We start from the raw sequence: 24,021 nt of genomic DNA on the forward strand, positions 1-24,021 counted from the left end.
AAAAGAAAATTGCAGGCCAATATCCCTGATGGACATGGATGCAAAAATTCTCAACAAAATATTAGCAAACCAAATTCAACAATACATCAACATGATCATATACCACTATCAAGTAGGATTTATTCCAGGGATGCAAGGATGGTTCAATATCCACAAATCATTGTAATATACCACATTAACAAAATGAAGGATAAAAATCATGATCATTTCAATAGATGCAGAAAAAGAATTTGACACAATTTATAACATCCATTCATGACAAAAACTCTCAACAAAATGATTATAGAGGGACCACACCTCCACATAATAAAGGCCATGTATGGCAAACCCACAGCTAACCTCATACTCAATGGTGAACAGCTGAAAGTTTTTCCTTTAAGATCAGGAACAAGACAAGGAAGTCCACTCTTGCCACTTTTATGCAGTATAGTATCAGAAGTCCTACCCATAGAAATTAGGTGAGAAAAGAATAAAAGGCATCCAAATTGGAAAGGAAGAAATAAAACTGTCATTATTCGCAGATGACATGGTACTATAATTAGTAAATCCTAAAGACTCCACCAAAAAACTAGTAGAACTAATAAGTGAACTAACTCAGTAAAGATGCAGGATATGAAATCAACCTACAAAATCTGTTGCATTTCTATATATTAATAACAAACTATCAGAAGAAATTAATAAAACAATCCCATTTATAATTGCATCAAAAAGAATAAAATACCTAGGAATGAATTTTACCAAGGAGGTGAAAGATCAGGACTTTGAAAACTATAAGACACTGATGAAAGAAATTGAAGAGGACAAATATAAATGGAAATATATACCATGCTCATGGACTGCAAGAAGCAATATTGTTAAAATATCCATTCTACCCAAAGCAATTTACAGATTCAGTACAATCCCTATGAAAATACCAATAGGATTTTTCACAGAACTAGAACAAAGAATCCTAAAATTTGTATGGAACCACAAAAGATCCCAAATAGCCAAAGCAATCTTGAGAAAGAACAGAGCTGGAGGTAACATGCTCCCAGATTTTGAGCTATACTACACAGCTAAATAAATCAAAACAGTATGGTATTAGCAGAACAACAGTCACATAGATCAACAGAACAGAATAAAGAGCCCAGAAATAAACCCACACTTATATGGTCAATTAATTTATGACAAAGGAGCCGAGAACAGGGAAAAGAGTCTCTTCAATAAATGGTGTTGAGGAAACTGGAGAGCTACATGCAGAAGAATGAAACTAGACAACTTTCTTACATCATACACAAAAATAAACTCAAAATGGATTAAAGATTTAAATGTAGAAACTTGAAACCATAACACTTATAGAAGAAAACATAGGCCATGAACTCTTTGACATTGGCTTTAGAGATTTCTTTTTTTTTGATCCATCCCCTCAGACAAGGACAACAAAAGCAAAAATAAACAAGTGGGACTACATCAAACTAAAAAGCTTTTGTACAGCAAAGGAAACCATTAACAAAATGATAAGGTAAACAACCTAATGGGAGAAGATACTTGCAAGAGATATACCCAATAAGAGGTTCATATTCAAAATATATAAGGAACTCAAACAACTCAATATTTTTAAAAAGTTAAACAATCTGATAAAAAAATAGGCAGAGAAACTGCATAGATATTCTTCCAGAGAAGACATACAGGCAGCCAACAGATAATGTAAAGATGCTCAATATCACTAACCATCAGGAAATGCAAATCAAAACCACAATGAGATACCACCTGACACCTGTCAGGATGGCTAGGATCAAAAAGACAAGAAATAGCGAGTGTTGGTAAGGATGTGGAGAGAAGGAAACCCTTGTGCACTGTTGGTGGGAATGCAAACTGGTGTAGCCACTGTGGAAAACAGTATGGAGGTTCGTCACAAAATCAATTATAGAAATACCATATGATCCAGCAATTCCACTTCTAGGTACTTATGCAAATCAAACAAAACACTAATTAGGAAAGACATATGCACCCTTCTGCTCATTGCAGCATTTTTTACAATAGCCAAGATACAGAAGCAACATAAATGTCCATTGATTGATGAATGGATAAAGAAGACATGGTGCATATGCAGTGGAATATAAGCCATAAAAAAGAATGAAATCTTGCCATTAGTGCTAACATGGATGGACCTAGAGCATATTATGATAAGTGAAATAAGTCAGAGAGAGTAAGAAACATCATATAATTTCACTTAAATGTGGAATCTAAAAAAAAAAAAAAAACCCAAACGAACAAACAAAACAAAACAGAAACAGACTCATAGAGAACAAACTGATGGCTGACAGAGGGGAAGGGACAGAGGGGATTAAGAGGGACAAACTTCAGTTCTGTAGTAAGACACAGGCATGAAATGTACAGCACAGGGAACAGAATCAGTGATATTGTAACAACTCTATATGGTGACAGATGAATCTAGACTTATTTTGGTGACAACTTCGTAATATATACATAAATATCAAATTACTGTGTTGTATACCTGAAACTAATACAATATCGTATGTCAATTATTCTTCAATCTAAAAAATGGAGAATATTTGTCCCATCTACCAAATACTAATCTTCTCCACAACCCACTCCTCCAGTATCTGCTTCAATCTGTGCTCTAAGTTATCCTGGAATTCCTTTCTCTATAATCAAGAATCAAGACTTTTAAATGGATACTGTCACACTTTTAGTCCTAGACTTCACCATTTTTACTTGTGATTCAAGTAGTCTGGCTTCCCTTCCTGCCTTATCTTTCCTCACCCCAGATTCCTACCACAAATCCATTTTTTACCCATCAGTCTTCTCGTTAAACACAAATATAACCACACCACCCTCTCCCTTCGAAACCTTCAAGCTGTCTACTTCCTACAGAATCGAGTCCCTCTTCAATTTTCATCTACTTCATTTTCCATCATTTTCCACCATTCTCTGACAAAACATTCTAAAAATCCAAGGACAGAGCCTTTACTATTGGTCAGATATGAAGATGATTTTACCTGTCTTTAAAGAAAAAGATTTTATTTCCCATTGTAGTGACAGCACCAAAACTCAAGTTGGGGTCACAGGTGGCTGGTTCTCTACCGTCAGGATTTGATGAGGGTTGGCGCCTTTCTGGAAGACCTGAAAATACATTTCAAGAAGCATTAGGGGAAAAAAATCTCCATTTTAGCTGCTAAGGGGAAGAACCATTCTTTCTAAAACATTAATTTTCTGGGGACGCCTGGGTGGCTCAGTCGTTAAGCGTCTGCCTTCGGCTCAGGTCATGATCCCAGGGTCCTGGGATCGAGTCCCACATCGGGCTCCTTGCTCAGTGAGGAGCCTGCTTCTCTCTCTCCCTCTGCTGCTCCCCCTGCTTGTGCTCTCTCTCTCTCTCTCTGTGACAAATAAATAAATAAAAATTAAAAAAAATAATAATAAAATAAAACATTAATTTTCTGGATAAAAAATGCATAAAAAGCAATTTATGCTTCCTATGACGTTCACAGGAAGCAGACAATAAAGATCTTTCCCCCATGTGGTCGCAATGTCATGGAGGAGAAAAATCTGATCACTTTGGTTTTCCTGTTCGAGGCAGATTATTTCTCTGTGTGCCTTCCTCAAAGACAATGGTGTGGTGTACAGAAAGACCAAACCTGAGGCCCAAGGACTCAGATTCTGCCCCCGTCACAGGCATGAACATACTAGGTCTCCTGTGCTTTTCCACAAAATGAAGGTAATATGTGTGCTACCTCCATCCCAGGGTTTTCACGGGGCTCCAGACAGAAGACAGAGATGAAAGTTTTACTCAAATGCAGATACTATGACACTATTCATGAGTGTCTTTGTAAGGCAAAATGGTAAAGAAAGTCAACTCACCGTAGAGAGACTGAATGCCACGTACATCATCAGCAGAGAGGCGAAAGGTGTTGGGGTTAACGTAACTGTAAGTAGGGAACATGATGGCTTTTGGATCACTGGAATGGCTCAGACCCAAGGAATGGCCAAGCTCGTGAATAGCAACAAGGAACAAGTTTGTGCCTGAGAGGAAACCAACAAGAAGGGGGAAAAGAGCAGTGAAATATGTCCGCATCCGGAGGACAATGACACCACCGAAATCTGGCAGGAGGATTGGGAAGCCTTGACTCATCTCCTTTCCCTCTGACCCAAGGCTTTTTGATGTTGGCACTGTTGACGTTGTAGGACAGGTCATTCTTTGTGGTTAGGGCTGTCCTGTGCATCACAGGTGTTTAGAAAACTCTGGGTTCAACACTCAAATTCAAGTAGCAACGCCCCTCCAGTTTTGACAACAAAAATGTCTCCACACGTCAAATGTCCCAAACTATCACAATTTGATCTAACCCTGGATTTCTCCTATTTTCAACTCCCATGATGCTTTGCACAAAAGACCATCACTGGTCCTTATCTCAAAATCATGGGCTTCTGCATGTACTCTGTTTCCCACGAGATTATGCACTCTTCCAGGGTGGGACTGTGTCCTCTTCGTCTCTGTATCCAAACAGCACCTCCATCACCCAATGCTGTGACAGAAATTCAGCAACCACTGAGTGAATTGTTCACTTAATTTACTGGGTCAAAATTAGGCTGAGAGTGAGCACTCTAAGTTATAATTTTCATAAATAATTTAGCTTTTTGAAAGCACAGAATTGCACCATATTAAAACAAGGTAACATGGACAGGTAGGAAGTACACACTGGGTTGAAAGAAGAGAACTAGGAAATACACGCTCGGCCCCATCTTTCCCACGAGCTGGCTGCTAACAGTCTCCTGCTCTGAACTTCCTCTCTCTGTAAAGATCTGTACTAAATTATTTTTCTAAAATCCTTTAGAATTCTAAAACATTCCATGAGGCTAACTAACCCAAGTCCACCATGTTGGATGAAAAGAGTATACACCCAAAATAACCTTGGATGAAATTCAGACAAATTTGCATGACCAGCTGAGGCTTTGAAGCTCAGTGAGGACCTAATTCTGTATCCGTTGTCTTTTGACAATGCAGAACTCCTCTTCTCGATCAAGAATTTAATAAGCCTTGGGTCATGTGTTAGACTAAAACAAACAGCCTTTCTGGTCTATGAAAACACGCCATCTGAGGCATGCAATATCAGCCAGAGATGGGGTGCTCAGTAGAACTTATTCTTAAAGACTGTCTCTCCATTTACTTTCCATATGAGTCAGTCATATAATCTAGAATTTCCCCTAGAAATATTAGGAAGGCTTGTGATATGAGGTCTGAATTTTCCAATGGGTAGTGATTCCTTCCAACAGGGGAGACCGTTCATTTCTCTCACCCAGCTGTCTGACAGGGATGGTGAATTACAGCGTCCTCTGCAAATACAGCGAAGGCGTTGTCAAATGATCAGCTGAGCGTCCTGTAACCCCTGTCCCGGAACCTCAGGAGACCATAGGACCATATAGCCTTGTGTTTCACTACAAGGATTTCTAAGTTTTCTATAATATAACTTCATCTTTCTGTGTCACTATAAATCTAAGAAATTGTCAACATATAATGGATCATGCAGATGACCACGCACCCTAGGATGGCTGGTATATTATTTTTCTGTGTTTGCTTGAGTTTACGGACTGCCCTGTCAAAAACTGACTGCCTAAGTCACAGTTTTTACCTTTCTAAACTATGGCCTTTAAGGTTCCTGAGTTCACACTAATGAACTAGCTCATCTTCAGATTCTTAAACCTGATCTTTAAGATAATCTAGTCCAATATCCTCAATTTATAGAGGGTGAAATTCAGACAAAATGTTACATTTTACTTAGTGACACAATTATAATCAGAATGAGTTTTTCCATCCTACAATCGTTTCTCAGAATGCAGCCTTTCAAAATTGGGACATAATTTAGAATTTGTAAAGGGTTTTTCATGTGTGGTTTTGGTTTTTTCTTTTGTTTGTTTGTTTGTTTTTTGTTTTGTTTTTTGTTTCTTACCTTTGTAGTTTTTAGTCCAGATTTCAGCCTCATCAAAATGTGTGTCTCCCCCAATCCCAGTTCCAGGTCCGAAAGCATGGGCTATGATTCCACCTCTACCATCGAAAGGGGTGTAGTCTCCATGAGCTTTGGAAAAGGAAAGAAAATTGGTCCTTCTTTATATGCTATAGGTCATGCCAACGATACAGATAAAATAAGTCCACGTTCTTTACCTCCAGATGCAAAAAGTATCATAACGTCAGCCTCTCCTGAATTAATCTTTCTGAATTTCAGGGGGGTCACATCACTCCATACTTGAAAAGCCTTCTGGATGGCATAGTCAACATCTGCAGGCCGCATGTCAGGAGTGTAATTATTGATTCTTTACCAGCAAAACAAAAAAGAGAGAGAAAAATATGTGGAAACCATGTGTTAATTCTGTCTTATTGCAACACTTCATTTTTGCCTGCATCGGTGGAGAATGAATCATTTCGTAAATCGATAGTCCAGATAACAAAAACCTGCATCATTAGCTACAGAAACACGTATCCTTGGACAGCTTCCTCCTTACACAGAATCTAACTGGATTGCTTCTCATTTATGATTTATGGGTTCTTTTTGTGAAGGACTGATATTCATTGACAATTTGACCTAAACCTGGATTTCTCCTATTTTCAACTCCCATAATGCTTTGCACAAAAGACCATCACTGGTCCTTATCTCAAAATCATGGGCTTCTGCATGTACTCTGTTTCCCACGAGATTATGCACTCTTCCAGGGTGGGACTGTGTCCTCTTCGTCTCTGTATCCAAACAGCACCTCCATCACCCAACGCTGTGACAGAAATTCAGCAATCACTGAGTGAACTGTTCACTTAGTTTACTGGGTCAAAATTAGGCTGAGAGTGAGCACTCTAAGTTATAATTTTCATAAATAATTTAGCTCTTTGAAAGCTAAATTGCTCCCTCTCTCTCTCATATAAATAAATAAAATCTTTTGCCCCTGCTCCCAGGCCTCTGCATTTATCTATCTTGCCTGTCCTATAAAATGTTCCCTTGTCTCTTATTTATTATAGATTTAGCTTCATTCTCCTTTTATTTGCAGCCTTTCTACTGTGCTCTGGGCTGACAAACAACTCCTCCTTGAGTGAAAAATCCCCCCTTCCAGAAAGAATGAATTTTAACACAGGGAGAGTGCTGACAACTGAGGGAGGCTTCTTATCTACCTCCAGACTTATGGCTCTATCTAAATGGTTCGGGTTTCTGAAAGTCAGACCTAAGGGAAGGTAGAAAAGTCCATAGCTACGATGTTACCTGTAGGTAATTAAACGTTTCTTCCATACTGGTCTCCCTGGCATCGTCCTGAAGTGATGAACATCAGGCACTCCACATCGGGGCTTGTGCATCATGTCCAGAGTAGATGAGTCCAGTTTCCCGGTCACTTTCAGCCCCAAGAACTGCTGCATTTCCTGAATTTTATCCTCCATGAAGTCCCTATTGACTTTCATTTTTGTCATTGGAATTCTGTCCATCACAAAACCGTAAAAGTTTTCCAGGTACCTCTGGAAAAAATACACTTAGTTAGACATTGTAGTACATGGAGGGATTTCTGATGGAGCTCTGTATGGTTGACTCAGCTGCACATTGGTGTTTCTGAACCAGGCACCAGACAATTAATTATAATGAGAAAAAAATCTTAACTCTCTGTGCTTTCAAGGTGAGTCACAAACTTTTAGCAATATTGATTGCTGGAAGGCCACTAGAAACACCTTTATGTGTCTACCTCTTTGAACTTGTTTCTATTCTTTAAAATCTATTTCAGCCTCTGGCACATCATGGCATCATGTAATCAGCAAAACCTTTATTGTCAGGATACATAAATTATTAATTTAAGTTGGGATAATATTTTCCTGCTTAAAAAACCAAAGCTCAACACAATGGACAACTATGGCAAATGCAAAGTTAAAAGAGTCTTAGAGAATGGGGATATCATCCAAACTCATATGATTAGGGAAAAGAAAGAAATGGGGGAAAAAACCCTATTTTAAAAACATGCTCATGAAGAAATATCTGGGATTCCAGAAAGTAAAAAGTATTCTTGAATCATCATGGCAGGCTGAAGCGGTTACATAATCAAGCCATTGCTTAAATCTCAGATCATTAAATGGCATTAAATGATTATTGTAAAATACTGAACAGAAGTTGAACTCCCAATTATTTTGAACTAACTCTCCTTGGCCAAAGCTATTTAGTAAAAGCTTTTTAGTAAAAGGAACAAATTCATCCACCAATTTTATAACACTGTTTCAAAACCAATACCTTTTCTACATTCATCTTTGGCAGAGAAAAATACAGTGTTTAAAGCAAACAGCCTTCTAAACCAGTTTTCAACTAGTACTTTTCAAGACAGAACTGGTCAATGCAACAATTTTTTTTAAAAGATTTTATTTATTTATTTGAGAGAGAGAACATAAGCAGGGAGGAGGGGCAGAGGGAGAGGGAGAAGCAGACCCCCCTCTGAGCAGGGAGCGTGACTTGGGGCTTGATCCCAGAACCCTGACATCATGACCTGAGCTGAAGGCAGACGCTTAACCAACTGAGCCACCCAGGTGCCCCCAATGCAACAACTTGTAGAGACAAAAATCAGGCTGGATCAATACTCTAGTGTCAATACTTACTTGGGCATATGTCACATTATTTTCAGAGTCGGTAGAGTTCGCCAGTGGAACAGTTCCAGAAGCAGTGACCTAGAGGACAGTGTCAATTGGAGAGTTATAACACTCCTTCAAAAACACCACCACTTTCCTACATTCCTCTTTGGCAAAGAAAAATACAGTGCTAAAAGCAAGTAGTCTCCTAAACTCGTTTTCAACTAGTACTTTTCAAGATAAAACTAGTCAATGCAATACATTTTAAAGACAGAAATCAGGCTGGGTAGATACATGGGGTCAATACTTACTTGAGCAAATACCACATCATTTTCTTTAGAGCTTGCAGAGTTGGTCAGAGGAACCGTCCCTGAAGCAGTGACCTGCAGGGTCAGCACCAACAGAAGAAACTTCATTCTAAACTTGTGAATGGCTCAACCCAACTTACCCGGTTCCTTCTCAGTACAAAGTTCCTCAAATGTCCCTACTTATATAGCCCTTAGGTCGTGTTCTGTGAATATGAAATCCTTCGAGTGACTCACAGTTGATATCATCCCTTGACTTATCTCAAAAACACGCAAACACAAGCACAGATCGTTTTCTAGGACCAACAATGGGTCCATTAGCACCGAACTCATCACTCAGACAACTCAGCCATGTTCCCCAAAATAAATAAGCCCTCCGAAATAATGCATTATATGAGAAACACTACACACATAAAATGTTACAATAATTACAGATGTTTAGAAAGTTCAGCATCTGAATTTTTACTGTAATAATTTCTTTATATTTACTATAGGTGCAACAGGCTTTTTTAAGGAACAAAATTTAAAAAGTCAGATGAATGAAATCCTTTTGCTGAACTAGAAGAATCCTCTCCAGGCTGACTCTAGCTCCCTAGAGAACTGTGATATATAGAGACTTGGTATTTAACAAGGAAAATCTATAACATCACGACGCTTTGATATCTGCTGTATGTGCTGTGCAGGCTTCGATCCTGCTTCTAACTCAAGCCTGATCCCGACTGCGTACCTGGGTAGAGATTCCAGAGGCCAATTCCTGTACCTGCGTAATAGGCTAGAGTGGGCAGCCCAAGGTCAACACTTCAACTGTGGAAGATAGGGAAGGTTTGCCTCTGCAATCTACCTCCCTGTCCGCCCAGCTTCCTTTTCCCTTGGCCTGGTTGCTCCGTTCACACAGGATCTGCCTGTCAGTCGGTGGAAAATGCTTGGAGACAGAAACATCTGAGAATCCAGGCATAAACAATGCAGGCAGACGTGGGAGTTTGGGGCTGCCTCCCCATTCTGTGTGGACAGGCTGGTGGTGGAGGGGTCCCAGCGTGGCGGGTTAGGATTCAGTCACTGCTGTGACCCACCTCCTGGGCCCAGGAACTGCTGGCTTTCCAGCCTCTCCCCAAGGTGGGCGCTCCAGGAAAACCTGCACGACCACTGTAGCTGACATCCTACCTGCAATCAGCCCTTTTCAAGCTCTGTGATTTGACCTCTAGGATCTTCAGATATTTCCTTTGAAAACGAGGATAATGATCTTTGCCTCCTTAAGCTTTTGCGATGATGAGATGAGACCATGTATTATAAATGCAGGCATGTACTGTACGTGCTCAAGAATGTTCATTTGCTTTTCTTAGCTCAAAAGGAGAGTGTCACGTGATTTGAGGTTACAAACAGGTGTGGCTCTAGGATCCGTGAAGGGGAAGATCACGTAGTATTGTAAGGTAATTCTGTCAGATACTGAATTTAAGTCAAGAACCATAAGAGGAGCATGGTCGTTTGGCTAGAGAGCAGGAGATAATGGGATTTATCAGAAAATCTGGGAGGGGCTGGTTCTCCACCATCAGAATGTTGTCTGTGAGGGTGGGCTCTGTCCGCCTTGTTCACCACTGTATTTCTGTGCCTGAAACCGCCTTGAGGTGAGTAGGCCCTCGAGATATATGCATGGATGAATGTTGTTGGAGAATAGGGCCTAGAGAACATCAGTAGTTAGCTTTCTTTGTGAGAGCCTTTGTTAGACAGAAGTTGTGCTCCTAAACCACACCAAAAGCAAGAACCGGTCTTACTCCTAGCAGAGACCAGTCTGGATCGGGGAAGACTTGCAGGAAGTCTGGAAAGTGTAGGATGTAAGATATAAAGGCAAAAGCTGCCCAAACTATAAAGGAAGGGAAAAAAATGTCCTCCCTGGAAGGTTCTAAAAAAACAAAAACAAAACTATACCCAAATTTTAATGGTCTCTGGTCTTGGCTTGCCAAATGCCCCACATGGGTTGAGTATGAGGGAGAAGGGCCATCGGGCAACCACAGAACATTGCAGGGGCTATGAGCTTAGAACCTAGGTTCTGGGGGTCAAGTCAACCAGCCTGAGAATCTTAGCTCATTTTACCATCTTTCACAATCATTAATCTCCGTAAGACTTAATCTCTCCGTTTGTGAAACTGGAATAAAAATAGCAGCTACCTCAAGAGTTGTTACCAGGATTACATTAAATTATAGGGAAGAGTATGTAGCCTAATGCCTGACACACCTTACAGGTTCAGTGACTTGCTCTCCTTCTTCCTTTACTGCTCTCTTAGGTAAGACGTTTAGAAGAGGTTGATAATGGGGATGAGAAGGGCGATCACCTACGTGCCCAGACCTCCCTCCTATGTTCGAAGGAGCTACAAGAAGATTATGATCCAGGCCCAGACTGGCTTCCAGGGGACACACTGATGGAAATTAGAATCAAGGGGTCCCTCGCAGTGCTCCCTGTGAAGACCATGTCTATGAAGGCACAGAAAGTGGCCGAGGTCAAAGACCCTGATGACAGGGACTACTTGCTGATAAGACCTTCCTTAGTAAAAAGCAGATTCTATAGCACATTGTTTCCTTCCTGAGCCAGACACCAGGACCTTCTGAGGCATCTCCCTGATAGAATCACCTTCAACTATTTGGGGTATCATCCCTGAGGATCTAGAGGCAAATGGGACATGGTCATTGGCAAGGAACAGAGAGGAGAAATGTTCCCCAAATATACAAAGAAATCCCCTATCTGACCCTTCCACCAATAGTTTGTTCATGCAGGAAGAAAATTTCAGCTAGTTAACTCTCTCCTTTTATGGATAAAGAATTGGGAGTCCAGAAAAAGGAAGTGAATTGCCTAAGGAGACATCTGGGAGGTCTCATGACTCTGTTCTGCCTTGTTGCTACAACACGTATCATTTTGTCACACATCACTGATTTTTCTTCAGATTTCAGTCTTCCGTATCTTACTACTGCGTACACTACACCAAAGACACTGTGAAACTCTCAATCTTCTCAGTGAAAGCCAGACTGTCCCCTAGGCTGTGTGGGGGCCAGCAGGAGGCACGCAGTCCTGAAATGCTGTAGGTGAGTCTGGATGCCCAGGGGGCGGCCATCCTGGGCTGCTCTCTGGAGAATCACCTCTGTGCACTTCCTCCCAGCCCTGGCCTGGACAGTGCCCTGCTGCTAAGGTGGATTTGCTGCCCGAGCTCCCCAGGAATTGGCCCGGAACACCCCTGAAGTACATGTCAGGAGTCACCCTCGCCAGTTGTGTGCACTTAGGCTAATTTTTCCATGCTTCATTTTCTTTATATGTAAAATGGGGATAATATTAAGGTTTTGTAAAGAATAAATGACCCAATCCATTAAAAGCACCTACCTTTATATGACAGGACCTCAATAAAAGTTCATTCTTTGTCTTCTCCTCTTACCTCCGTCCCTGAATGTTGATCACACCATGGTTGGGTTAGACCAGCTAACTTTTTCCACAGAGGAGAAAAGTCAACCTCAATAACAGTGTTCAACCACAAGTGCATCTACATCCACCCAGCACAGAATCACAAACAGCCTGCAGAAGAGCGGATGTTGATGGTGGAGACCACTCATTGAGTCCCCTCCACCTTCTTCCAGAATGACCTGGAACGTGACCCAACATGCAGCTGCTAGTTAGCTGTTCATAAGGGAATGTCAGAGTAACTGATTAGAAATCTGCTGCCTTTCAAACCGGGACTCAGCCCCAAACTGTATCGCCGAGTTCACTAACCCCACGAGGGAAGCTGCAGAGTGCCGGCGAGAAAGCTGGAATGTGTCCGGTTCGGGAGTGAGGATGCTCCCACGGGGTGCAGCCTGCAGACAGGAAGTGGAGGGAGAAAAACAGAGAGTGTACAGGTCACCATGGTTTCACTCTGTGGCCTCTTTTCTTCCCCCAGCAAGTGGCTCCCCTTCAAACAATAAACTAAGACGTGATAATGCAGCAGGAAGCCGACGTCCTATGTGCACATCACGAAGAAGATGCAGTGTGATAGATACACGTATGTGTTGTTAGTCAACTGTTGATTTTCCTGTTCCTGCTCTCCAACAACGAGGTCAACACATAGAGGTGGAGATAATGATGCAGATATGTCCACTCCAATTTTGATTGCAGCCTGGTTTAACGAGAAGGGCCAGGCTTTGGAAAGAGACTTGGCCTCAAACCTCAGCTATGCTACCTACAAAACTGTGTGGCTTTGGGCAAGTCGTGTAAGTTCAACTTCCTCCTCCATAAACAACTGTTTGGAAGATTAAATAAGACGACGCACGAAATTGCTCGGCGCTCCGCCTGGCACCTTGACAGCCTGTCCATGGATGTTGGTTCTCTTCCTTTTCTAACACCTACAGCAATGTCTCCCAACACTTCATTCTTTATTGCCCCCCAGAAACAGACATTTTAGACCTTCTCCCATGAAGTTTTAATACCAGAGACACACTATGTACTTGTTTATATGCTCTATAGTTATCCATCCTTTATACATAAAGAATAAGATGTTTCTTGCCCCTAGTGACCAATTTTCACCCACTTGGGGGTGATACTGCCCCCACTGAGAACGGATGGCCTGTAGTACCCCGGGGCTGGGTCAGTAACTGACTAATGAGACCAGTTATGCCTGGTCCGACATGGCAGCTCACAGAGGGCTGATCCAGGGCCCTCTTTACAATCAGATGGAAGATGGTTGTAAAGCCAAGAGACCCGGATTCCAGACATACTATTTAGACCACAGAAGGCAAATCTGTTGAACTCTGTGTCAGTAAAAAGTAGTGGCATTCTCACAAAGGATTGACCAGCTGTATTTGTGGGTTAGATCAACTCAGAGAGAAAACAAATCAATGGATAGGAACAGACTAGAGAGAATGCACATAGTTCTCTTCCAGAGTGAGACAAGATAATTTTTAAACCATGACATTATTTTTTCCTATATTTCTCTCCTTTCCTTCAAGCTCCGCTCAAGCAGCTAGCCAACGCTGTGGTTCTCACCTCTACATCTGTGACGCTAAGCATACTATTCTCATTCTGGCTCCTTTCTAAGAACCTAAATCCACTGAAATGGTGATGGTTTGAGGAAAGACGGATGGGGCCTGCCGCAGAAGCAACAGGCGGCAGAAGTGAAAGAACATGCAGGCTCGGCGGATCAATACGGAGGACATGGAATGCGTGCATGATTGAAGCTGAGTTTCCTACCAGCCCATTGAGATGGAAGCTCAGATTTGAGGTTAAATGTTTTAAAAATGCATCATATCTTGCACAGCAGGACTGAGATGCTTACATGTTACATATGCAGGCTACTTAACACGGTCCTTTCTACATAGCAGCTGGGCTCTATCATCGCCAGCACCATCGGTATCATCATTGTCACTATTCATATATTTTAAGTATAATTTTCTAAATGTTTTATCTAACTTTTCCAGAAAGTGTATGCATTTTATAAATTAGCAATCATCGTGGACCTTTTTTAGCCTTCAGAGAATACAAAGGGACAGTATTACAAAGCAGTCCATAAATGGGTGTTTGATTTTAAAGGAATTGAAATAGAAACATGGAGGGGACATCGCTGGACCTAGCGCAGGCATGTGCTCACATTTCTGCAGCAAGTAGTCCCTTTGATATGCTTGTCCTTAAATCAGGGGTGATCTAAGGCAAACTTACGAAATATTTAAATGCCTGCCCACCCCAATATTTAAATACCACTGCCATTTCCATCCAAAAAAATTAGAGCCCCCAGAAGCCTCTCTCACTCTCAGCTGCCTTTCAACAAATTTTTCTACCAGGTATTGTTTGATGACGCCTTCAAGAGCTACCAATATCATGGACATTTTCATTGCCATAGAACACTCTAAAAGACGTAAAGAATTTCAAAATATTGACCTAAGACTCTCCACTGGAAAAAAGTGCAGTCATAACTAGTCTTTACTGGGAGACTCAGAATCAGCACCGCTAGCTTTCGAGGGAGATCATTTTTGGGTGAGAGCTCTTCCACTGGGATATGCCAGGGTCTTGACCAAAAGTAAACTGTGTGGGGCCCTGCTGGAGAATCACATGGGCCCATACAGAGGAAGAGAAGTAGGGCACCTAGGGAAGGGAAAGCACAAAGAAGGAAGCACACATATACACACACACATGTGCACCCACACACAAGGAGGGACCGAATGAAGCCACCTAGGCATGGCTTCACGAAACTGGAAGTGGAATGCTCTCTGTGCAGGATGGCTACCTAATGTGTCTGAGACAAATACAGATAAAGGAGACAGGCTCTTCCTTAGCACCACGAAAATTCATGAACTCAGGTTTCACATCTCAGTTTCACTATGAATAACAGGCTCTTGGGATTTCCAACCCGAGGTGCCCCTAAAAAGATCCACTCTGTGGAGACAGCAAGGAACTTCCTCCTTTCTAACACCAACTCCAGATGATTACTAAGCCCTGCAAGGAAGCATGAATCATGCTTAGAATTCATTTTACAAATGGAAAATATCTCCTAGTGAGTGACAACAATGTCTAAACAACTGTGTTTTAGGCATAAGTCAAGGAATTTCAGAGAGCTCCCTATGTGTCTAGTCAAGTTCTTGTCTGCTTCTGGAAAGACTCTGATCCTGCTTTCCATCAGTCCCAGGGCAGCTGGTCTTTCAGGGCCCATGTGCAGGTGTGTTCTGCAAACACAACTCCCACGAAGCCCACACCTTTGCTTCAAGCCCTCCTCAAGCCTCTAGCAGGCTCTGTGTTTCTTGCCTCTGCATTTGGGACTGAGCCCATTGTTCTCATTCTGACTTCTATCCTGGAGCCTGATACACTGAAGGAAACTGGAATATGTCATCCCAAAATATGTCTCTTTGGCATAAAAATTATTATTTTTCCTTAGATTTTATTTATTCATGAGAGACAGAGAGAGAAAGAGAGGGGCAGAGGGAGAAACAGGCTCCCCAAGGAGCAGGGAGCCAGATGCGGGACCCGATCCCAGGACCCTGTGATCATGACCTGAGCTGAAGGCAGATGCTTAACTATCTGAGCCACCCAGGCACCCTAAAAATTGTTTTGAGCTAAAGACAAGAACCAGCAAAGGCAGAAAAAGCTCCCCCTTTTCTGCCTAAAGACAAGATATAAATTACGCTTTTATCAGAGTCAGACCAGAGGACTCCACGAACAAATCCCATTTCATTAATTTCCTCCCATATGTTTACCTTCCCTCAGTTTGCTGTCCTTGGAAGCCTAACACTGCTTTCCTTTGTCTTGTCATTTCTCTGCAAACGTATTGCTCTTTGTTGAAGATGGACTATAAACTGGAATTCTAATCCATCATTCTGAGCTACTTTTATGTTTAGTGACTTTGTTTCCTCCCAACTTCTAAGCCCCTCCTCTGGTGCCATATCTTGTTGAATCTGCCCAAATAAGGTGCATGATACAGAGACCATGATTTATGTGCTTTCTACATCCAGTTTCTGAACATAATTAATTTAGTGGCTACCGGAATTATACAGAGAGAACGAGAACTGCCACCTGAAATAAAAATAAGCAAATGTTTTTCTTCTTATAATGAAATGTAAAATTTTTTCTCCGATTATATAATAACATATGTCAGTCATAAGATATTTGAACTACAAAAGATATATGGAAAAGAGTAAGGGATCAACTTTGTGAAACATGAAGAACAGAGTATCAACTAATATTCCACGCATGAGATGACCAACACTGAGGTCATTGTTCCTCTCTGAGTCTCTTCATGCACAAATGCACATTCAACTCATTTTATAGAAATGAGTTATCATGCATGCAGTTGATATCATGGACACCTTCCTTTTTCAATACAGGGGTCTTGTTGTTCGTTAGTCCATAGGTCTGACATGCATCCGCCTCTTGTCTTCTCTCTCCCACCCCATCCTGCTCTCTGGTTCTTCTCATTAACAATCTAGATACAGTCTTCTGTATTTTTCCTTCTTGCTCATATTGTATTGTTAAAAAACGAAATCCGATCAAATAAATTTGAAGCTCTAATTGGCTTTATTAAACGATTCATGAATCAGGCAGCATCCCATCTAGCAAGTAGAGGGGAGCATTGTCGAGCTGTAGAAAAGGAAAGTTTTTTAAAGGCAGAGAAGGAGTAGAAAAAAGGAAATTATTAGCAAAGAATGCATTGTTTTAGGCAAGGTTGCTCTCCTAAGGGGAACAGGAACGGTCTATAAGCAGATTACCTCCTAGTGTTGACCAGGATATTCTGGGTTGGCTGGTTAGAGGTTACATTCCTGGGGGAGTTGAAACTGTAATTAAGTTAGATATTAAGTCTTGGTTTATTGAGTGAGGACTTAACATAAGTGATGCCATTGTGGACCTGTGGTTTTCTTTTTAACAGTACACACACACACACACACACACACTCACACTCATGTAAGGGGGAAGGAAGTTTGTCATGATTTGTTCTATGAAGTGGAATTATATTACATACATTTCTCTGATTCCTGCTTTTCTCACTAATGATCACTACGTAGAAAAACCTCCAAGTCATCCAATATAGATTCAACCTGTTCTTTAAAAATCCTATTTTATAATCCAAAGTTTAGCTATACCACAATTTCCTTTTTTTTTAAGTGGTAGAATCAACATGATTTTTTAATTTAAATTCAATTAACCAAAAAAATAGTACATCATTAGTTTCAGATGTAGTGTTCAATAATTCATCAGCGTATGAATGCGTATAACATTGCGTATAACACCCAGTGCTTATCACATCATGTGCCCTTCTTAATGCCCATCACCTAGTTACCCCATCCCCCCAACCACCTCCCTTCTGTAACCCTGTATTTGTTTGCTGGAGTCCAGAGTCTCTCATGGTTTGTCTCCCTCTCTGATTTCTTCCCAGTTTTCCCTCCCGTCCCCTATGGTCCTCCATGCTATTCCTTATGTTCCACATGTGAGTGAAACCATATGGTAATTGTCTTTCTCTGTTTGACTTATTTCACTTAGCATAATCCCCTCCAGTTCCATCCATGTCGATGCAAATGTTGGGTATTCATCCTTTCTGATGGCTGAGTAATATTCCATTGTATATATGGACCACATCTTCTTTATCCATTCATCTGTTGAAGGACATCTCAGCTCCTTCCACAGTCTGGCTATTGTGGACATTGCTGCTATGAACATTGGGGTGCAGGTGCCCCTTCTTTTCACTACATCTGTGTCTTTGGGGTAAATTCACAGTAGTACAATTGCTGGGTTGTAGGGTAGTTCTATTTTTAACATCTTGAGGAACCTCCACACTGTTTTCCAGAGTGGCTGCACCAGCTTGCATTCCCGCCAACAGTGTAAGAGGGTTTCCCTTTCTCGGCATCCTCGCCAACATCTGTTGTTATGCCACAATTTTCAAGGCTTTCCTTATTGATGGGTGTGTGCTCTGTTTCCAGCTTTCACCTCCACGACAGTGGAAGGGAATCTTAAGTTCACTCTACTGCAGCACTTTTCTTTCCTCATCTTTGCAGATTTGTTAAAGTGATTTATATTCTATTCTATACAGTTGTCTAGTGACTTTTGTAGAATGGTGGTTCAGAACATTTTGGAGATTATGAATGTCTTTAGAGATGTCAGCAAGTGATAAAATCTTCCTAGAAAAATGTACTTACATTTAAAAAAATTACTTATAATTTTAGTGGGCTTGGACCGAGTTTTAGAATTCCTGAAACTGAGAAAAATCCTGCACAGCAAAGATGATTCTGTCATGGTCATAATCATCCCCAAGTCTCCAGACCTCTTCCTTGTGATGGTGGCCTGGAACAGATGATGGCCTCACCACAGAACGGCCAGGCAGCTGAGAAGGGGGCACCCACACCCTCCTCTCTAGAAATGCAACGTACTTCCCAGGCCACCGGACATACACATCCCAGCTTGTGGGAGCTTGAAGGCTTCTAGCAGGTGATGGCTGCCTTCCATGCGACCTGATATAAGCGCTTATCACTTACACCTCCCTTTATTCTCGTGAACTTGCCACCTGACATTGTTCAGGTTATCTCTGCTCTCGTTTTTATAGAGAGAATGGGTGTAATGATTTTCAGCTGAAAACAATCAAGTCCCCAAAGACTCAGGAAGAAACTTTATCTTCCCCTAACTGCCTAAAAGAATTTAGAGGGCCTGCTCCAGGAGGAGAGAGAACTGCATTGTGATATGAACAGCTTACAGTGGACAGGGAGGAACCCAGCAAGGCCTGTTTGTTCAAAGTCCTCTCTTTGTCCCATTGTTTCTGAGTGCCCAACAAAAATGTTACTCAACACTACTTGTTTTCACCTTCCTGTGAATTTCGTTCCTTCCCTTTGAAGGCCCCGCCCCCTCTCCCCTGCTGCCTTTCCAGGATGACTGACTGCCTTTCGAATCTCTTGTCTGTGGGGTTCCCTACATGTATGAAATTAAATTTTATTTTCTCCTGTGAATCTCTCTCATGTCAATCTGATTCTTAGTCCAGTTAGAAGAACCGAAATTTTTCCTCCCCCACAGATGCATGCAATCTGAATTCCCTACACCGTTTATGCTTGCCTCTTGGCTGGAGTTTTGTTTTGTTTTGTTTTTTAATTTTATTTATTTATTTGACAGAGAGAGAGAGCCAGAGAGAGCATGCACAAGCAGGGGGAGCGGCAGGCAGAGGGAGAAGCGGGTTCCCCGCTGAGCAGGGAGCCCGATGTGGGGCTCGATCCCGGGACCCTGGGATCATGACCTGAGCGAAAGGCAGACGCTTAACTGACTGAGCCATCCAGGCACCCCTTGGCTGGAGGTCTAATGGCAAAAATCAGTCCCAAACCCCAGCAAGAGCTGCTGCCTTCGCTCCCCTGTCCCCACCTGCAGGACAGGAGAACAGTTGTATCATATGCTCAGGCTGATGGGTGAGAGAGCAGGAGGCTTCCTGAGCACCAGCCCGTTTCTGTGGTGACAATGAACAAATGGGCTGGAGATGCTGAGGTTAGGGAATCGGACTTCCCTATATCTGTTTCCCCTTCATGCATCCCTAAAGAGATAGAGTCCAGCCCTAGGCTGTAAGGCATTGGGGATAGACAAGGTTAGGTGTTCTACTGAGCCGAGGCTGGAACCTTACCACCCAATGACATATATGGTATCACCTTTGGAGTATCTTTTGCATTTGAGCAATACATAATTTTAAATTTCCTTACAAATTTCCTCTGTTTAAGTCGTTGATGGAATTGATCGTTACTTTATATTGACGTGAAGGGAAGGAAAAATTCTTCCTCTGACTTTCAACCTCTTCCAGCTGGACTAAGAATTGAATTTACATGAGACAAATTAACAGGAGAAACAAAACCCCAAAGTTTATTATGTGCACACAGAGTCCCTGTTATGATACTGAGACCTGAAGAAATGACCAAGGCGGGCAGTTTTTGAGACAAAGAGCCCATAAATCTGTGAGGCATTGACAGGACAAAGGAAACTTAACTTTGGGAGCTTCAGTCACTAAGGAATTGTAAACAGACTTGGGCCGGCAGAGTGAGTATATTAGCAAAAAGTCACGAGGGTTGTGGACACGGCCTTCTGGGCTCCAAATGTCCCATCTCTGGTGATAAGGATGGGTCTTTACCTCCTGGCACAAGGAGGGCACCTTTTGCCTGGACATTTATCTCCTGCTTTCAGGGGGACAGAGGACAGTCTCAGTGTCCTTCCTGCCCTGGCTGGCTCTTGAGTCACTTTTATTTAAAATAATCGAGATGCCCAAGTGGCCCCTACATAAGAAACACATAAAGGAAAAATACAAGTGGCATGGGTCTATGGTGGCACAGTATCATGGAAACTATGACCTCCTCATCCCAAGGAAATGAGCTATCAGTGGGGAACACTGAACCCGTTATGTATGATAAGGAAGCGATCCCTAAAGTCACTGTGCAAGTCCACCAATCTGCAGCCTCAGGCCAAGCAAATGTGATGTCAAGAAGGCACGGAAGAGCAGAGAGGATAAAGGCCAGGATGGGTCCCCAAGGAAGGAAGGGAGGAACCCGGGAAAGTTTGAGAGCTAATGCCTGTGCAAATTCTATTGCTAGGTGAACCTTAATCAGGTTACCTCAGGCACCAAACGCGGGAGAAGGGAAAACCATTGCAAGAAAAGCAAGTTAATGTCACATGGGGAATGTCACTGGGAACTATCCCAGTTCCCCAAAATATGACACACATAAAAATAGCCATTGATTGGATTTTAATGAGTCAACCCAGCATTCCTGTAAGCCTGGCATCAAAAAGTAACCCCAAATTCCCTGCTATACTCACACCATGGGAAAATCCACTGTTTTGATAGATCGTATTGCTGTTTTTTGACTTACTCCCCCTATTTTTCTGCGGGGAAAATCTGCACAGTGAGCAAATACTGTAATTTCAGCTTTCCTTGTTGTCGTTGGCACCCCAGCAGCAGTGCCTGGCTGGGTTTCAGTAATGACAGGGATCCCTTCCCATTTTCCTCGTTACTCATGAGTGCCACTGCCTGGCTGGCCTGGGCCCCTCCTGGAGCCTCTCCGGCTTTCCCGTCTTTGGCATATTTGTCCCAGTAGCATCTCCCTTGGACTTCATTGGACGCTCAGACCTGGGAACGTCTGGGAAAGTGTAAAAGAGGGACGTTGCTGGAGAAAGTGAGGACAGAACATTCGCGCACCAGACCAGACCCTGCACACACATCACGTTGTTCATATGCCTAATGACGGAGATGTCGATGGTATTCCCGTCTTGCAGAGGAGTTCCCTGAAGCTTGGAGAGTTTGAACACTCTGCCAGTGGCCCCAGCTAGTGAAGAAGGTGGAACTGGAACAGGACGCGTCCACATTCACTGACTCCAGAGTCGGAAGCTGGGAAAGCGCTCCTCACAGCCGATGCCAGGGGCCTGTCCTCAGGCAGCAACCATTCTCCTCATCAGAAACAGAGAAGGATTTTCGTTTGTTTTGTTCTTGGTTTTTTTGGAAGACGCTGTATCTGGAGCAATTTTGCTTTCAGATAAAATTTGTATCGCTCTATAATATACACACAGAAAAAAGTCTAAATTATAAATTTCAAATTATCGATCTCAGAGTATTTTCAGAAAGTGAACATGTGTGTAACCAGTGTTACACAAGTGGGCCATTTTATTTATTTAGTGTTGTTTTTTTCTTCAGGAGTTTCTGAAATTTTCTGTGGTTTTTCTAGCTATTGACTATTAATGGAATTTTTTATTAGAGGATGTCTCTTCAGAGGGAGACTAATTCCCAATTTTCATCATGAGGGAATGTGGCCCGTTCACATCTGGCACCAACCAAAAACTAGCCATTGCATAATGAGGGGATTTTATACCTCTGTCTGAAGCAACTGTCTTCTTTCTTCACCGGCCAAAAAGACGCTGGTTCACAACTTGTGTGGCAGCCCTGAACATATATGCCTGTGTTTGGGAATTAAAGGAATTATCTGCTCTTGGAAAATTCTGTAAAGGACTTTTTAACTTTCCTCGATTGCTCTCCCAGCCTAAATCTGCCGGCTGCCCCCGGCGGGACCACATGGTGGCCGCCCGCGCCGAAGCTAGAGGACAGGCAGCAGTGAGCTGCGGTGCTCACTGATGTGGCTGCACTCCGATGGAAACCCAGTGGTGTCCCACTGCAGGGTGAAAGCAAGGGGTTTTTATGAGGGAGAGAAAGGGGGGCAATTACATGAGTTGCAGGGGAAAAAGTGCTGTGGGTGCGAGCACGCTATGCTCCTCTGTTCCATATTGATCGACGACTGAGTCTACTGCAGAGTCCACAAGTGCTGTCCTGTGGGCAGGACGTCTGCTCTCGCGCTGCCTTCTCGACATCGCTGAGGACACTTGCTGTGCTGCACAGTCCAGAGGTTCCGGCGCAGCTGACCTGAGGATGGGCCAGGCGGCTTCTCCACTGTGGCCGCTCGGACTCTACAGTGGCCTCGGCCTGTCCTCTTCCCACCAGCGCCTGGAGCAGAACAGGTGCCTGATGAATAGCTGATGAAGGAATCGATGAGTGCACAACACCTCCGTTCATCCAATCTCAAAATCTTCCATTTACTTAACAGTTTATTAACCTTTAGGTCAGCAGACAGTGTCCCTCTGCTCGGCTCCCCGCTTCCCGCCACCTCGAATCCATTTCCAGGTCCTGCCACCGTGCCTCCTACTTATCCTGTGAATCTCAAGGCTTCTTTCTCTCGTCCCCCCATCTGTACGCTTGTCATTTTATGCCCAGAGTTTGAACCGTCACCTAATTGGTCTTTTAAGTCCATTCTCTATGCAAGACTCATTGTTGCCAGAAAGCTCCTACATTCTCCTTTTTACAGAGTATCCCCGTTCTCAAAAATTAATGCAAAAACTAAAAGGGGCTACCTCAGAATCAGGGAATTACAAATGATTTTAACTTCCTTCTTGGTACATTGTTGTATTTTCCAACTTTTCGACAATAAAAATTTTAATTTGAAATTCCAATGTATATTGTTTTTCTAAAAAGATAATATTCTTTATCCATTAATTCCATAAGTATTTACTGACTGTGTGCTAGGTATGTTTTAGGGTCTAGGGACACACTTCTTGCTCTCAAGGAGCTCACAGTGTAATGGGAGAAAAGGAGTAAACAGATCGTTGCAATCAACTGAGAGAGATGTGTCCTGGGGTAGCTGCCCCCGGGGGCCCTACAGGGATCAAGCAGTCATTGCGTAGTTTTGGAGCCAGTGAGGGACAGATATATTCTTTCCTCTGGGTCAGGAAAATCTTCGCAGAGGAAGTGTAAGGGTAGTCTTAACCCCCGTGAGAATACAGAGAGAAAGCAGGGGGTGAGGAAGGTGAAGGGGGAAGAGAATGTGCAAAGCCCAAGAAAGAACGGTTGGAGGAGAGGTGTGCATGCATGTGTGCATGTGTGTGTGCATCCGTGTGCGTGCGTGCGTGGGAGTGTGCATGTATAGGCATGTGTGCATGTGTGTGAATGTGCGTGCATGTGTGTTGGTAGGGGAGGATATCTCCTGACATGGGACTGGGGAGGGAAGCAGGGGCCTGGATTGCTGCAGTTCCAATTCAATCCCGAGGGCACTCGTTGGACGTGGAGGATTTAAGCCGGGGCAAAACAGGGTTGAATTTTATTTATATATTTATTATTATTATGTTCAGTTAGCCAACATATAGGACATCATCAGTTTTCGATGT

The 24,021-nt window shown here is 42.6% G+C and overlaps 1 protein-coding gene across 1 annotated transcript in view; it reads right to left on the reverse strand.

Moving 5' to 3' along the window:
- Positions 1-9,017, reverse strand: part of MMP12 (matrix metallopeptidase 12) — a 13,351-nt gene extending 4,334 nt beyond the window's left edge. The window contains exons 1-7 of the mRNA XM_032427911.1: positions 8,884-9,017; positions 8,603-8,671; positions 7,239-7,486; positions 6,158-6,306; positions 5,946-6,071; positions 3,862-4,023; positions 3,003-3,126 (exon numbers count right to left, since the gene is read on the reverse strand). Coding sequence (XP_032283802.1) covers positions 3,003-3,126; positions 3,862-4,023; positions 5,946-6,071; positions 6,158-6,306; positions 7,239-7,486; positions 8,603-8,671; positions 8,884-8,988 — 983 coding nt within the window. The 5' untranslated portion in view covers positions 8,989-9,017. The remainder of the gene's footprint in view (positions 1-3,002; positions 3,127-3,861; positions 4,024-5,945; positions 6,072-6,157; positions 6,307-7,238; positions 7,487-8,602; positions 8,672-8,883) is intronic.
- Positions 9,018-24,021: the final 15,004 nt, after the last annotated feature.

This window comes from Phoca vitulina, unplaced genomic scaffold (genome assembly GCF_004348235.1).
Source record: "Phoca vitulina isolate PV1807 unplaced genomic scaffold, GSC_HSeal_1.0 scaffold38, whole genome shotgun sequence".
Classification (NCBI taxonomy): Eukaryota; Metazoa; Chordata; class Mammalia; order Carnivora; family Phocidae; genus Phoca; species Phoca vitulina.